This window comes from Dromaius novaehollandiae, chromosome 31 (assembly GCF_036370855.1).
Source record: "Dromaius novaehollandiae isolate bDroNov1 chromosome 31, bDroNov1.hap1, whole genome shotgun sequence".
In the NCBI taxonomy this organism is placed as follows: domain Eukaryota; kingdom Metazoa; phylum Chordata; class Aves; order Casuariiformes; family Dromaiidae; genus Dromaius; species Dromaius novaehollandiae.
Genome location: NC_088129.1, coordinates 245,839 through 262,512, shown reverse-complemented (window position 1 = coordinate 262,512; position 16,674 = coordinate 245,839). Strand labels below are relative to the sequence as shown.

The 16,674-nt window shown below is 66.5% G+C and overlaps 1 protein-coding gene across 1 annotated transcript; it reads right to left on the bottom strand.

Annotated features, from left to right (window-relative positions):
- Positions 1-2,876: 2,876 nt before the first annotated feature.
- Positions 2,877-15,126, bottom strand: LRRC4B (leucine rich repeat containing 4B). The gene is made up of 2 exons (XM_064499534.1): positions 15,071-15,126; positions 2,877-4,986 (listed from the first exon to the last, which is right to left on the bottom strand). Exon 2 carries the CDS (start codon positions 4,947-4,949, stop codon positions 2,985-2,987), a length of 1,965 nt encoding a protein of 654 aa, XP_064355604.1. The 5' UTR covers positions 4,950-4,986; positions 15,071-15,126; the 3' UTR covers positions 2,877-2,984.
- Between the last annotated feature and the right edge of the window lie 1,548 nt (positions 15,127-16,674).

The following is a 16,674-nucleotide window of genomic DNA, read 5'->3' as shown; positions in this document are numbered from 1 at the left end:
ACGAGGCCGTCGCACGAGGCTCTCGCACGAGCCCATTGTGGGCACCACCGTGTCCATGTCCCTCGCACGTGTCCCTTGCACGTGTCCCTCGCACGTGTCCCTCGCACGCGCTGCAGCCCGCGGCCGGGCCCCGGCCCCCCGTGTCGCACGAGGCCACCGCCGCATGGGGCCACTGTCCTGCCGAGCCACCGGCACAGGAGGCCGTCGCACGAGGCTGTGTGTTGCACGAGGCCATTGCACGAGGCCCCACGTTGCACGAGGCCGTTGCACGAGGCCATTGCACGAGGCCCCACGTTGCACGAGGCCGTCGCACGAGGCCGTGTGTTGCACGAGGCCATTGCACGAGGCCCCATGTTGCACGAGGCCGTTGCACGAGGCCATTGCACGAGGCCCCATGTTGCACGAGGCCGTTGCACGAGGCCGTTGCACGAGGCCCCACGTTGCACGAGGCCGTCGCACGAGGCCCCATGTTGCACGAGGCCATTGCACGAGGCCGTGTGTTGCACGAGGCCATCGCACGAGGCCGTGTGTTGTACGAGGCCATCGCACGAGGCCCCATGTTGCACGAGGCCGTTGCACGAGGCCGTTGCACGAGGCCCCATGTTGCACGAGGCCCCATGTTGCACGAGGCCGTTGCACAAGGCCGTTGCACAAGGCCGTTGCACGAGGCCCCATGTTGCACGAGGCCCCATGTTGCACGAGGCCGTTGCACGAGGCCATTGCACGAGGCCCCTCCCCGCTCTGCGTCCTTCGCACGTCCTCCTCCTCGGCGGCGCTCGTGAAGGGGGGGCCGGCGCACGAGAGCCGTGTGTCGCACGAGGCCGCACGTTGCACGAGGCCGCGCGTCGCACGGCACCGGGTATCGCAGGAGGCTGCGTGCTGCAGCCGGTTGTGCGTTGCACGAGGCTGCGCGTTGCACGGAGCCACCGTCACACGAGGCTACACAAAGCACGAGGCCACGTGCTGCATGTGGCCGTGCGTTGCACAACTCTGTGCACTGCACAACGTCACCATTGCACAACGCCGTGCATTGCACGAGGCCGCTGGTGCACAGCTCTGTGCATTGCACACCGACACCACTGCAAACTGCTGTGCATTGCACAACGCCGTGTATTGCACAAGGCCGCTGGTGCACAACGCTGTGCAATGCACGAGGCCGTCTGTGCAGGACTCTGTGCATTGCACAACGTCACCATTGCACAACACCGTGCAATGCACGAGGCTGCCCTTGCACAACGCTGTGCGTTGCACAAGGTTGCCACTGCACGATGCTGTGCGTTGCACGAGGCTGCCGTTGCACAACGCCGTGCATTGCACGAGGACGCTGGTGCACAACGCTGTGCAATGCACGAGGCCGTCTGTGCAGGACTCTGTGCATTGCACAACGTCACCATTGCACAACACCGTGCAATGCACCCGGCCACTGTTGCACAACACTGTGCAATGCACCCGGCCACCATTGCACAACGCCGTGCAATGCACCAGGCCACCGTTGCACAACACCGTGCAATGCACCCGGCCACTGTTGCACAACACCGTGCAATGCAGCAGGCCGCAGTTGCACAACGCCGTGCAATGCACAAGAGCGCCGTTGCACAACACTGTGCAATGCACCAGGCCACCGTTGCACAACACCGTGCAATGCACCCGGCCACTGTTGCACAACGTTGTGCAATGCACCAAGCTGCCATTGCACAACACTGTGCAATGCACCAGGCCGCAGTTGCACAACGCCGTGCAATGCACAAGAGGGCTGTTGCACAACACTGTGCAATGCACCAGGCTGCTGTTGCACAACACCGTGCAATGCACAAGAGGGCTGTTGCACAACACCGTGCAATGCACCAGGCCACCGTTGCACAACACCGTGCAATGCACAAGAGCGCTGTTGCACAACACTGTGCGACGCACCAGGCCGCCACCACCCAGCTCCACCCGTCCCCCCACCCCACCCCCCAACGTACCAGCACCCCCCATTGCACCCCACAGCAGCGGGGGGGGGGGGCACCAAATCAGGGTGGGGGGCGCGCAACGAGATAGGTGGTGGCGGTGGCAGGTCCTGGGGGGGTCGTGTCCCCCCCCCCCCCGGGTATGGGCTCAGATCTGGGTCTCCTGCACGTTCTCCTTGGAGGGGCAGGTCCGGGGGGGGGGGGCAGGTCCGGGGGGGGGGTCAGGGAGGTCCGCGTCCCCCCCCCAGCCCCCCAGCCCCCCCGCTCAGATCTGGGTCTCCTGCACGTTCTCCTTGGAGGGGCAGGTCCGGGGGGGGGGGGGCAGGTCCGGGGGGGGGTCAGGGAGGTCCGCGTCCCCCCCCCAGCCCCCCAGCCCCCCCGCTCAGATCTGGGTCTCCTGCACGTTCTCCTTGGAGGGGCAGGTCCGGGGGGGGGGGCAGGTCCGGGGGGGGTCAGGGAGGTCCGCGTCCCCCCCCAGCCCCCCAGCCCCCCCGCTCAGATCTGGGTCTCCTGCACGTTCTCCTTGGAGGGGCAGGTCCGGGGGGGGGGGCAGGTCCGGGGGGGGGGTCAGGGAGGTCCGCGTCCCCCCCCAGCCCCCCAGCCCCCCCGCTCAGATCTGGGTCTCCTGCACGTTCTCCTTGGAGGGGCAGGTCCGGGGGGGGTCAGGGAGGTCCGCGTCCCCCCCCCAGCCCCCCAGCCCCCCCGCTCAGATCTGGGTCTCCTGCACGTTCTCCTTGGAGGGGCAGGTCCGGGGGGGGTCAGGGAGGTCCGGGGGGGGGTCAGGGAGGTCCGCGTCCCCCCCCCAAACCCCCAGCCCCCCCGCTCAGATCTGGGTCTCCTGCACGTTCTCCTTGGAGGGGCAGGTCCGGGGGGGGGTCAGGGGGGTCCGCGTCCCCCCCCCAGACCCCCAGCCCCCCCGCTCAGATCTGGGTCTCCTGCACGTTCTCCTTGGAGGGGCAGGTCCGGGGGGGGGGGGCAGGTCCGGGGGGGGGTCAGGGAGGTCCGCGTCCCCCCCCAGCCCCCCAGCCCCCCCGCTCAGATCTGGGTCTCCTGCACGTTCTCCTTGGAGGGGCTCTTGAAGAGCAGCGGTTCGTGGGCCGAGCTCAGCAGCGGGTTCTTGGCGCAGGCCAGGGCGCCGTCGGCGTAGCGGGCCGCCAACGCGGCGTAACGCTCCAGCTGCTCCCGCTCCAGCGCCGGCAGCGCCAGCCGGCTGTCCCCCCCCCCGCCGCCCCCCCCGCCCCCCCCGCCACCCCCCAGCTCGTCCTCCACGTTGACGATCTCCACGGCCCGCGCGGCCCCGTGGTGCTTGTGGCGCTGGTGCTGCTTGCGCAGCTTGTAGAAGGCCACCAGCATCACGGCCGCCATGAAGGTGATGGCCACGAAGCAGCCGATGATGATCTTGGTGGTCTTCAGCACGTCGTCCAGGTCCTTGAGGCCGCCCTCGGCCGCCGCCGCCGCCGTCACCGGCACCGTGAAGGCCCGGCCCGGGGCGCGGGTGGCCGGCGGCGCCGTGGAGGACCCCCCGCCGGCCGGGGCCCAGCCGGCGGTGGCCGTGGGGGCCGCCTCCGTCTTGGGGGCCGCCTCCTCGCCGCCGCCGTCGGTGGTCTCCACGGTGACGGTGGTGAAGTAGGTGTAGCCGGTGGCGGCGGCGGCGGCGGCGGCGGTGTCGGCGGCGGAGACGTTGAGGGTGGCGGAGGCGGTGGTGTTGCCGGCGGCGTTGGTCACCATGCAGGTGTACTGGCCCGTGTCCTGCACGGTGACGTTGGTGAAGTTGAGGGTGCCGTCGTGCAGCACCGAGATGCGCACGCGGTAGGAGCCGTGCGTCATGAGGGTGCCGTTGGGCGTCAGCCAGTTGACGGAGGTCATGGCGGTGCCGGTGCGGCACTTGAGCTCGGCGGCCATGCCCTCGGTGACGTTGAGGTCGGCGGGCGGCTCCACGATGACGGGGGCGTAGCAGGTGAAGTGGCTCTGCTGCAGCTCGCCCAGGTAGCGGCCGCGCAGGGCCGGCGGCGCGTGGCACCGGGCGCAGCACGTCGTGTTGCTGGGCACCGTCTCCTTGAGCCACCAGCTGAGCCAGAGCACGTCGCAGTCGCAGCGCCAGGGGTTGTGGTGCAGGTGCACCCGCTCGAGGCGGCCCAGCGGCGTGAAGAGGTCGTGGGGCAGCGAGGCCAGGCTGTTGTGCGCCAGGTTGAGCTCCTCCAGCGCCTTGAGGTCGTCGAAGGCGTTGCGCTCGATGGCGCCCACCTGCGCGTGCATCAGCCACAGCTTGCGCAGGCTGCCCAGCCCCTGGAAGGAGCCCGGGCGGATGAGGTCCAGCCGGTTGCCCGACAGCTCCAGCTCCTCCAGGCGCACCAGGGCCGTGAGGTTGGGGATCTCCTTGAGGTTGCACATGCCCAGGTTCAGGTAGCGCAGGTTCACCAGCCCCTCGAAGGCCGCCTCGGAGACGTACTCCAGGCGCCGCAGCTCGCCCAGGTCCAGGCGCCGCAGCGAGGGCACCCGGTTGAAGGCGTACGAGGGCAGGCTCTCGATGGGGTTGTTGCGCAGCCACAGCTCGCGCAGCTTGGACAGGTACTCGAAGGCCTGCGTGGGCACCGTGGTGAGGCGGTTGTCGAAGAGCTCCAGCGTGCTGAGGTTGGGCAGCCCGTTGAAGGCGCCCACCTCCACGGTGCGCACCAGGTTGCGGCTCAGCTGCAGGATCTCCAGGTGCCGCAGGTGCTTGAAGGAGTCGGTGCGGATCACCTGGATGAGGTTCTCCTGCAGGTTGAGGTACCGCGTGTTCACCGAGATGCTGGCCGGCACCTCCAGCAGCTCCCGCCGCGTGCAAACCACCCGGCTCGCCTGGTTGCTGCAGCTGCAGGCGGCCGGGCAGCCCGCGCCCGGCGGTCCCGCCCCGGCGCCCGGCGGGGGACGCAGCAGCAGCAAGGCCACCGCCGCCACCACCGCCGGCGTCACCGCCGCCGCCGCCGCCGGCGTCATCCTAGCGGGCCCCGCCGCCGCCATGGCCAAGGGGCATCGTCCGGCCTCAGGGGCCCCGGCGCTGCGGAGAGAGCGGAGAGGCGGTTAGCGGCGCTGGGGGGGGTTCGTGGGGGGGGGGGCGGGGGGGGTGGCAGGCTGGAGGCGGGGTGATGGGCACGGCCGGTGCGATGCACCGTGCACGGTTAGTGCAATGCACCTGCATGGACACTGCAATGCACTGTGCACAGTTAGTGCAATGCGCTTTGCACAGCTAGTGCAATGTACTGTGCACAGTTGGTGCAATGCACTTTGCACGGCCGGTGCAATGCATTGTGCACAGTTAGTGCAATGCACTTTGCACAGTTAGTGCAATGCACCGTGCATGGTTAGTGCAATGCGCTTTGCACAGTTAGTGCAATGCATTTTGCACGGCTAGTGCAATGCATTGTGCACAGCTAGTGCAATGCACTTTGCACAGTTAGTGCAATGCATCGTGCACAGTTAGTGCAATGCACTGTGCACGGTTAGTGCAATGCACTTTGCACGGCTAGTGCAATGCACTTTGCACAGTTAGTGCAATGCATTTTGCACAATTAGTGCAATGCACTTTGTACAGTTAGTGCAATGCACTTTGCACAGTTAGTGCAATGCATCGTGCACGGTTAGTGCAATGCACTGTGCACAGTTGGTGCAATGCGCTTTGCACAGCTAGTGCAATGCATTTTGCACAGTTAGTGCAATGCACTTTGCACAGCTAGTGCAATGCATTGTGCACAGCTAGTGCAATGCACTTTGCACAGTTAGTGCAATGCATCGCGCACGGTTAGTGCAATGCACTTTGCACAGTTAGTGCAATGCATCATGCACAGTTAGTGCAATGCACTTTGCACGGCTAGTGCAATGCATTGTGCATGGTTAGTGCAATGCACTTTGCAAAGTTAGTGCAATGCACTGTGCACGGACGGTGCAATGCACCATGCATGCATAGTGCAATGCACTTTGCACAGCTAGTGCAACACATTTTGCACAATTAGTGCAATGCACAATGCATGGCCGGTGCAATGCCCCATGCACGGTTAGTGCAAGGCACTTTGCACGGTTAGAGCAATTTGCACGCCCACCTCGGGCCCTGTGCACACCCACCCGGGGGCAACGTGCAGGGCCGCGCCACCGCACTGTGCGCACCCAAAATGGTGCAGTTTGCACGCCCGCCTCGCACACCGCGCACACCGCCCTCAGTGCACCGCCCTCGCCCTCCCCGGGGACCTGCAAACCCCCCCCAGCCATGCGACCCCCCCGGCGGGCACCCATGGGTGCTGCTTATGCTGGGCGCTGTTATGGGATCGGGCAGTGTGCACACGCGTGTGCCCCCGCTGCTTGCACACCCATGCACACCCGTGCATGCAGCCCCGGCATCCCCGGGGCGCACACAGCCCCGGCCTGCGCCGCTGCGGGCGTGCACGGGCGTGCAAAGGCGGGGGCACGCTCAGGGCGGCACGGCCTCGGTGCACGTGCCCCATGTTGCACGCCCACCTGTGCGTGCACAGCTGCATCGCATCGCCGCACGCACGTGTGCATGCAAATCACCTGCTTGCGCACGTCCCCGTGCACGCACACCTGTGCACACGCACTTCCCTGTATAAAGCCCTTTGCACAGACATCCTTTTGCACGTCCCCGTGCAGGCACGCCTATGCGCACCCACGTGTACGCACATCCCTGCCTGTGGCCCTTCGCACAGACATCCTTGCACACATCCCCTTGCACACACACCTGTACACACGCAACTCCCTCCATGTGGCCGTCTGCACAGACATCCCTTTGCACGTCCCTGTGCACGCACGCCGGAGCACACACGCACCTCCCTGTATGTCTGCTCGCACGGACATCCCTTTGCACCTCCCCTTGCACACACGCCTGTGCACACGCACGTCGCTGCAGAGGTCAGTTTGCACAGACATCCCTCTACACGTCCCCGTGCACCGACATCCCTGTGCACATCCATTTGCACAGACATCCCTTTGCACGTCCCCATGCACGCGCACCTGTGCACACGCACCTCCCTGCATGTGGCCGTTTGCACGGACATCCCTGTGCACGTCCCCGTGCGCACACACCTATGCACACACACATGTGCATGCAAATCCCCACCTATGGCCATTTGCACAGACAGACCTTTGCACGTCCCCATGCACGCACGCCTGTGCACACGCACGTCCCTGCGTGCGGCCGTCTGCATGGACATCCCTTTGCACACCTCCCCCTGCACACGCGTGTGCACCCCCTCTGCGGCCCGGCTCCGTGTGCCTGTGCCTCCCCGCGCACACCTGTGTGTGCACAGCCAGCCTTGCACACATCCCGGCGCATGTCCTTGTGCACACGCCTCCCTTTGCACGCACAAGCACAGCGACGCCTGGGCACCGCCCTGCCCACACGTGTGCGTGCAAAGCAAACCTCCATGTGCATGCACAGCCTTGCACACACACGCGCCTGCACACCTGTGCACGCTTCTCAGCACACACGCGTGTGCACAGCCCTCCAGGCACACGCACAGCCGGTGTGCAAGCACCCCCATGCACACACGTGCCCACATGCCACGTCCAGCACACACGTGTGCCCCATGCAAGCCCGGCCTTTCACACGCCCCGGCACACGTGTGTGTGTGTGTGTGTGTGTGCGCGTGCACAACCAGGAAACCATCCGTGTGCATCCTTGCACATATTTCTACACACACGTGTGCACGCACATCCAGGCAGCTCTGAGCGTGCACATCCCTGCACCCCTCTCCGCACACGCGTGTGCACGCACATGCAACAAGTATCCCTGTGCATGCACATCCATGCACACATTCCTGCACACGCGTGTGCATGCACATCCAACAGGCACCCCTGTGCATGCACGTCCGTGCACACATCCCTGCACACACGTGTGCACGTACATCTACAATAAATCCATGTGCATGCGCGTCCGTGCACACACATTTTTGCACATACATGTGCCTGTACACCCGATGGCCACCCCATGCACGCACACACGTTCTTCCACACACGTGTGCACGCACATGCAACAAAAATCCCTGAGCATGCACATCCATGCACGCATGTTCTTGCACACACCTGTGCACACACATCCAACAGTCACCCACGTGCATGCCCCCACATTCTTGCACACGCGTGTGCATGCACATGCCACAGCCATCCTTGTGCGGGCACATCCCTGCACCCACATTCCTGCACACACGTGTGCACGCACATCCAACAGTCATCCCCGTGCCTGCACATCCATGCACACGTTCTTGCACACACATGTGCAGACATCTCCAACAGCCATCCCAGCGCATTCACACATGTTCTTGCACACATGCGTGCATGCTCCCACACTCTTGCACACCCTTGTGCGTGCACACCCAACGATCTGCGCCATGCATGCGCACACAGGCTTGCACACGTGTGCACGCACATCCAACACACATCCGTGCGCATGCACAGCCCTGCACACCCATCCTTGCACACACGTGTGCACGCACATCCAACACACATCCGTGCGCGTGCACACCTATCCTTGCACACACGTGTGCACGCACATCCAACACACATCCATGAGCATGCACAGCCCTGCACACGCATCCTTGCACACACATGTGCACGCACATCCAACACACGTCCATGCGTGTGCACAGCCCTGCACACCCATCCTTGCACACACGTGTGCACGCACATCCAACACACATCCGTGCGCATGCACAGCCCTGCACACCCATCCTTGCACACACGTGCACGCACATCCAACACACATCCATGCGCATGCACAGCCCTGCACACCCATCCTTGCACACACGTGTGCATGCACATCCAACACACATCCGTGCGCATGCACAGCCCTGCACACGCACCCTTGCACACACGTGTGCACGCACATCCAACACACATCCATGCACATGCACAGCCCTGCACACCCATCCTTGCACACACGTGTGCACGCACATCCAACACACATCCGTGCGCCTGCACAGCCCTGCACACCCATCCTTGCACACACGTGTGCACGCACATCCAACACCCATCCGTGAGCATGCAGAGCCCTGCACACCCATCCTTGCACACACGTGTGCACGCACATCCAACAACATCCATGAGCATGCACAGCCCTGCACACCCATCCTTGCACACACGTGTGCACGCACATCCAACACACATCCATGAGCATGCACAGCCCTGCACACGCATCCTTGCACACACGTGTGCACGCACATCCAACACACACCCGTGCGCATGCACAGCCCTGCACACCCATCCTTGCACACACGTGTGCACGCACATCCAACACCCATCCGTGAGCATGCACAGCCCTGCACACCCATCCTTGCACACACGTGTGCACGCACATCCCACCGCCCCCCCCGCACGTGCCCCCATGCTCTTGCACACACGTGTGCACGCACACCCGACCCCCCCCCCACCCCGTGCACGCCATCCCCGCACCCTCCCCGCACCCCGGCGCCCCGCAGCCCCCCCCGCGGCGGCGCAGCCCCTTGCACACGCGTGTGCACGCGCATCCCCCCCCCCCGCCCTCCCCACACCCCTCCGGGCCCGCCGAGGCCTCCCCGCGCCCCCCCCCCCGGCGCCCCTCACCCTGCGGCCTGCGCCCCCCCCCGCCGCCGCCGCGCCCGGCCCGGCCTGGCCGCCAGCGCGCAGCCTTCCTCCTCCTCCTCCTCCTCCTCCTCCTCCTCCTCTTCCTCCGGCTTCCTGCGCGTGTCCCCCCCCCCCCCCAACCCCGCAGCCTCCTTCCTGCGGCCGCCGCGCAGCCTTCCGCCCCGCGCCCCCCCCCCCACCCCACCCGGCGCCCCTCCTTGCGCACCCCCTGCACCCCCCCCCCTTGCACCCCTCCTGCCTGCAGCCCTCCTTCCCGCGACCCTTTTTGCACCGCTTCTTTTCGCAGCCCTCCTTTTTTTTTTGCAATTCTCCTTTTTTTTGCAACCGTCTTTGCAACCTTCCTTTTTTTTTTTTTTCTTTTTTTGCAACCCTTTTCGCAACCTTCCTCTTTGCACCCCTCCTTTTTTTTTTTGCACCCTTTTCTTGCGACCCTCCTCTTTGCAACCCTTTTTTGCAACCCGCTTCTTTTTTTTGCAACCCGTCTTGCAACCCTCCTTTTCGCATCCCTCCTTTTATTGCAACCTTTCTCGCGTCCCTCCTTCTTTGCAACCTGCCTTTCGCAGCGCTTTCTGCAACCCTCCTCTTTGGCAACCCTTTCTTGCGCCACTTCTTTTTGCGCCTCTTTTTTGCCCCCCCCCCTTCCTTTTCGCAACCCCTTTTTGCACCCCTTCTTTTTGCAACCCTTCGTGCAACCCTTCTTTTTTGCAGCCCTTCTTGGAACCCTCCTTTTTGCAACCCTTTCTGCAGCCCTCTTTTTTCTGCATCCCTTTTTTTTCTGCAGCCCTCTTTTTTCTGCAGCCCTCCTTTTTCTGCAGCCCTCTTTTTTCTGCATCCCTCTTTTTTCTGCATCCCTCCTTTTTCTGCAGCCCTCCTTTTTTCCGCAGCCCTCCGGTTTTTGCAGCCCTGTCTCGCAGCCCTCCTTCCCGCGCGCCCGGCTTTTCGCATCCCCCCTTCCCGCACTCCTTCTTCCATCCCTCCTTCCTGCACCCCTTCCTCCATCCCTTCTTTTTGCACCCCTCCTTCCTGCCCCCCCCCCGTCCCCCCCCCTTGCCGCGGCCTCATTACTCTTTCCAGGCACACGGAGCTGCAGCCCCCGCCCCCCCCCCCGGCCTGGCGGCCCCCCTGTCCCCCCCCGCCCGGCCCGGCCGGGCCCCGCCACCCCCCTGGCTCCCCCCGGCATTGCACGGAGCCCCCCCGGGTGCAACGAGCCCCCCCGGCATTGCACAGAGCCCCCCGAGCTGCACAGGGCCCCCCGGCATTGCACGGAGCCCCCCCGGCATTGCACTGGGTCCCCGGGCTGCAATGACCCCCCCTGGCATTGCACAGAGCCCCCCCGGCATTGCACTGGGTCCCCGGGCTGCAATGACCCCCCCCGGCATTGCACGGAGCCCCCCCGGCATTGCACCGGGTCCCTGGGCTGCAATGACCCCCCCCGGCATTGCACAGAGCCCCCCCGGCATTGCACTGGGTCCCCGGGCTGCAATGACCCCCCCCCGGCATTGCACGGAGCCCCCCCGGCATTGCACCAGGTCCCCACGGTGCAACGAGCCCCCCCCGGCATTGCACGTAGCCCCCCGGGCTGCAGTGACACCCCCCCCGGCATTGCGCCAGGTCCCCACGGTGCAACGAGCCCCCCCCGGCATTGCACGGAGCCCCCTGGGCTGCAGTGACCCCCCCCCGGCATTGCGCCAGGTCCCCAGGGTGCAACGAGCCCCCCCGGCATTGCACAGAGCCCCCCGGCATTGCACAGAGCCCCCGGCACTGCACGGCCCCCCCTGACACTGCACAGGGCCCCCAGCACTGCACAGGGCCCCAGCACTGCATCACACTGCACAGGGCCCCCCAGCACTGCACAGGGCCCCCCACACACTGCACAGACCCCCAGCGCTGCATCGCACTGCACAGGGCCCCCCAGCACTGCACAGACCCCCCAGCACTGCATCGCACTGCACAGGGCCCCCAGCACTGCACAGGGCCCCCCAGCACTGCACAGGGCCCCCCAGCACTGCATCGCACTGCACAGGGCCCCCAGCACTGCACTGCACAGCCCTGGGCACTGCACGGCCATCGCACTGCAATGTGACACGGCCCCCCTGCACTGCACGGCCCCGTTGCACTGCAAACACCCCCCCCCGCACTGCACGGCCCCCATCGCACTGCAACCCAACACGGCACTGCACGGCCCCGTTGCACTGCAAACACAGCCCCTGCACTGCAAACACGGCCCCCCGCACTGCACAGCCCCGTTGCACTGCAAACACGCCCCCCCGCACTGCACGGCCCCGTTGCACTGCAAACACGGCCCCCCCGCACTGCACAGCCCCGTTGCACTGCAGACATGTCCCCCCGCACTGCACAGCCCCGTTGCACTGCAAACACGGCCCCCCCGCACTGCACAGCCCCCGCACTGCAAACATGACCCCCCGCACTGCACAGCCCCGTTGCACTGCAAACACGGCCCCCCGCACTGCACAGCCCCGTTGCACTGCAAACACGGCCCCCCCGCACTGCACAGCCCCGTTGCACTGCAAACACGGCCCCCCGCACTGCACAGCCCCGTTGCACTGCAAACACGGCCCCCCGCACTGCACGGCCCCATTGCACTGCAAACACGGCCCCCCCCGCACTGCACAGCCCTGTTGCACTGCAAACATGTCCCCCCGCACTGCACAGCCCCGTTGCACTGCAAACACGACCCCCTGCACTGCACAGCCCCGTTGCACTGCAAACATGACCCCCCCCGCACTGCACAGCCCCTGCACTGCAAACACGGCCCCCCCGCACTGCACGGCCCCGTTGCACTGCAAACACGGCCCCCCCCGCACTGCACGGTCCCCGCACTGCACACTGCACGGTCCCCTGCGCCGCGCTGGCAGCGCCCGGCCTGCAAACGAGGGAACGAAGCAGCCGACTAACGAGGGAGGCGAGCGGGGCCGGGGCAGCGCCCGGGGTGGGGGGAGAGGGGGCCGGGGCAGGAGGGGCCACCGGGGGGGGGGCATACGAGCAGCGTGCAAGGCCGTGCAACACAGCCCCGGTGTGCAAAGAGAGCGTGCAAGGCCATGCAACACAGCCCAAGCGTGCACGAGGAGCGTGCAAGGCCGTGCCGTGGTGCAAGGGGAGCGTGCGAGGGGCCCCCCCCATGCGAGGAGCACCCCGGGGTGCCCCCCCCCCATGCGAGCGTCACCCCCACGTGCGAGGGCACCCCGGGGTGCTTCCCCCCACCCACCCACCCCCCCCCGGGGCTCCCGGACGCCTGGGCCCCCGGCAGCGGCGACGTGAGCAGCTTCCCAAGGCCTCGATGCGGAGGAGCGGGGGAGGGGCCCCCCGGACGCCTGGGCCCCCTGCCAGCGGCCCCCTCCCCCCCCCCAAACTGCCGGGAGACACAAGGGGACCCTATAGTTCCTATAGGGCCAGACCGGGGGCGGGGTGAGGGGGCCCTATAGCCCCTATGTGGCCTGGGGGAACCCTATAGGCCTGGGGGGGCCCTATAGACCCTATGAGGCTGGGGAGGCCCCTATAGCCCCTGTAGGGTCAGAGGGGGGGTCCTGTAGTCCCTATGGGGCCGGGGAGGCCCCTATAGCCCCTATAGGGCCTGAGGGGGGTCCTGCAGTCCCTATGGGGCTGGGGAGGGCTGCAGAGGCCCCTATAGCCCCCTATAGGGCCTGAGGGGGGTCCTGCAGTCCCTATGGGCCCGGAGGGGTGGGGAGGCCCCTATAGTCCTTGTGGGGCTGGAGGGGTGTTGAGGAGACCCTATAGCTCCCGTAGGGCCCAAGGAAGCCCTATAGGGCTGGGGGAGGCCTATAGACCCTACAGGACTGGGGGGGGCTGGGGGAGGCCTATAGTTCCTATAGGATTGGGGGAGACCCAGCAGGGATGGGGAGGCCCTATAGTCCCTATAGGGCCAGGGGAACCCGATGGTCCCTATGGGGTTGGCGGGGGGATCCAGCTGGGCTCCTATATTTCTTATGGGGCCCAGGGGCCCCCTATAGAGCTGGGAGGGCCCCTATAGCCCCTACGGGGGAGTCCTACAGTCCCTATGGGGCTGGGAGGGACCCAATAGGGCTTGGGGGGGGCGTAGGGTCCCTATGGGGTTGGGGGGCCAGGGGAGCCCCTATAGGCCTTAGGCACCGGGGGGGCCCTATAGCCCCTATGGGGCCGGTGGGGGGGAAGCCCCTATATCCCCTGTTGGGCTGGGGGGGGGAGCAGGACAGCCCCTATAGCCCCTATGGGCCTGAGGAGGGCAAGGGGATACCCTATAGCCCCTATGGGCCAGGGGGGCCACGATAGACGGGCAGGGAACTCCTACAGACCCTATGGATCCGGGAGGGGGGGTCCTATAGTCTCTATAGGTCTGGGAAGGGAGGCTGGGGGGGTCCTATAGTCCCCATAGGGGCTGGGGGGGCCTATAGGGCTGGGGTATCCCTATAGCCCCCGGGGGGGTGCCCCTATGGGTCCAGGGGGCCCCTATAGCCTCTATAGGGTTCAGGGCTCGGGGGCTATGGCCCTGGGGGGCCCTATAGCTCCTATGGGAGCTGGGGGGGGGGTCAGGCCTCGCCGCATCCCCCCACCGCGTCGCCCCCCCCGTATCCACGGGCTCCCGTCACCGCGGCAACCGTTGCCGAGGCACCGAGCATCCCCCCCCCCCAGGAACCCCGGCAGCACTGGGGGGGGGGGGGAGGACCCGGGGGACTGGGGGGACTGGTCCGGACTGGGGGGACTGGGGGGATCGGTCTGGACTGGGGGGACTGGTCCATACTGGGGTGACTGGTCTGGACTGGGGGATGTGGGGAGTGGTCCGGACTGGGGGGACTGGTCCATACTGGGGGGACTGGTCTGGAGTGGGGGATGTGGGGACTGGTCTGGACTGGGGGGACTGGTCCATACTGGGGGGATTGGTCTGGACTGGGGGGACTAGTCTGGACTGGGGGTTGCCAGGGACTGGCCTGGACTGGGGCAATGGAGGGGACTGGTCTTGACTGCTCTGTACTGAGTGGACTGGTCCATACTGGGGGGTATGGGGCAGGTCCATACTGGGGGGACTGGGCTGGACTGGGGAAATGGGGGAATGGGACTGGTCCATACTGGGGGCAGTGGGCTGCATTGGGGGCACTGGGCTGCACTGGTCCATACTGGGAGGACTGGGCTGTGCTGGGGGGATGGAACTGGCCCATACTGGGGGGACTGGTCCATACTGGGGGGATGGGACTGGGCTGTGCTGGGGGGACCGGGCTGCACTGGGGGGATGAAACTGGTCCATACTGGGGGGATGGAAGTGGTCCACACTGGGGGGACCGGGCTGCACTGGGGGGATGAAACTGGTCCATACTGGGGGGATGGAACTGGTCCATACTGGGGGATAGGAGGGCTGGTCCATACTGGGGGCACTGGGCTGCACTGGGGGATGGAACTGGCCCATACCGGGGGGACTGGGGGGTGGAACTGGCCCATACTGGGGACGGGACCGGTCCGTCCTGGGGGCACTGGGCTGCACCGCGGACCCCCCCGGCCCCTCTCACCGGGCAGCGGCCGCGGGGGGGCCCCGCGCGCGGCATCCCGCGCCCGATCCGCTCCGCTCCGCTCCGCGCCGGGGCTTCGCCCGAGCCGGCTCCGCTCCGGGCCCGCTCCGCTCCGCGCCGGTTCCGAGCTGGGCGGCTCCGCTCCGCGCCCGCCGCGGCTCCGCTCCGGGCCTTCCCCGGCTCCGCTCCGGCTTCGCTTCGGATCCGCTTCGGATCCGGCTCCGGTTCCGCTCCGGTTCGGCTCCGGTTCGGGGGTTGTCCGGCTCCGGCTCCGGTTCCGATCCGGTTCGGAGCTTGTTCGGCTCCGCTTCGGCTCCGGTTCCGCTTCGGGGCTTGTCCGGCTTCGCTTCGGCTCCGGTTCGGCTCCGGTTCGGTTCCGGTTCGGCTCCGGTTCGGCTCCGGTTCGGCTCCGCTCCAGCTCCGGCTGCGGCTGCGGCCCGGCTCCCGCTAAGGCCCGGCCTGGATCGCGCCGCGGCCCGGCCCGGATCGCGCTACCGCCCGGCCTGGATCGCGTTCGGCTCCGGCTGGGCCCTGGCACCGCCCCCGGCCACGCCCCCCGCGCAGGCCACGCCCCCGACGCCAGGCCACGCCCCCCCGCGCGGCGACCCCCTCCCCCCGGTCGTATCCCATCCCCACGGTGCCACCACGTGTCGCAACGTCCCCACGTCTCTGTGCCACCTCCTGTGTCCCCGTGTCCCGTCCCCATGTCCCCATGTCCCATCCCCATGTCCCTGTGCCACCTCCCGTGTCCCCATGTCCCATCTCTGTGTCCCTGTGTCCCCCCAGTGTCACCGTGGCCCATCCTCATGTCCCCATGTCCCCATGTCCCAGCCCTGTGTCCCTGTGCCACCCCCCATGTCCCCGTGTCCCCAGGTCCCATGCCCAGTTGGGTCCCCATGTCCCTGGGCCACCTGTGTCCCCATGTCCCATCTCCATGTCCCCATGTCCCCACATTGTGTCCCCGTGTCCCTGTGCCACCTCCCCGTGTCCCCAGGCTGTGTCCCCATGTCCCATCTCCGTGTCCCCATGTCCCCACATTGTGTCCTCATGTCCCGATGTCCCTGTGCCACCTCCCTGTGTCCCCAGGCTGTGTCCACATGTCCCATCCCCCGGTTGGGTCCCCATGTCCCATCTCCGTGTCCCCATGTCCCATCTCCATGGCCCTGGGCTGTGTCCCCATGTCCCATCCCCATGTCCCTGTGCCACCTCCCCATGTCCCTGGGCTGTGTCCCCATGTCCTGTCCCTATGTCCCATCCCCATGTCCCATGCCCAGTTGGGTCTCCCTGTCCCATCCCCATGTCCCTGTGCCACCTTTTGTGTCCCCATGCCCCATCTCTGTGTCCCCATGTCCCCCACTGTCCCCATGTCCCTGTGCCACCTCCCATGTCCTGTCTCTGTGCCACCTACCCATGTCCCCGAGCTGCATCCCCATGTCCCATCCCCAGGTTGGGTCCCCGTGTCCCATCCCCGTGTCCCTGTGCCACCTCTTGTGTCCCCACATCCCATCCCCGTGTCCCCATGTCCCCATGTCCCATCCCCAAGTCCTATCTCCATGTCCCCATGTCCCCCAGTGTCCCCATGTCCCACCCTTGTGTCCCTGTGC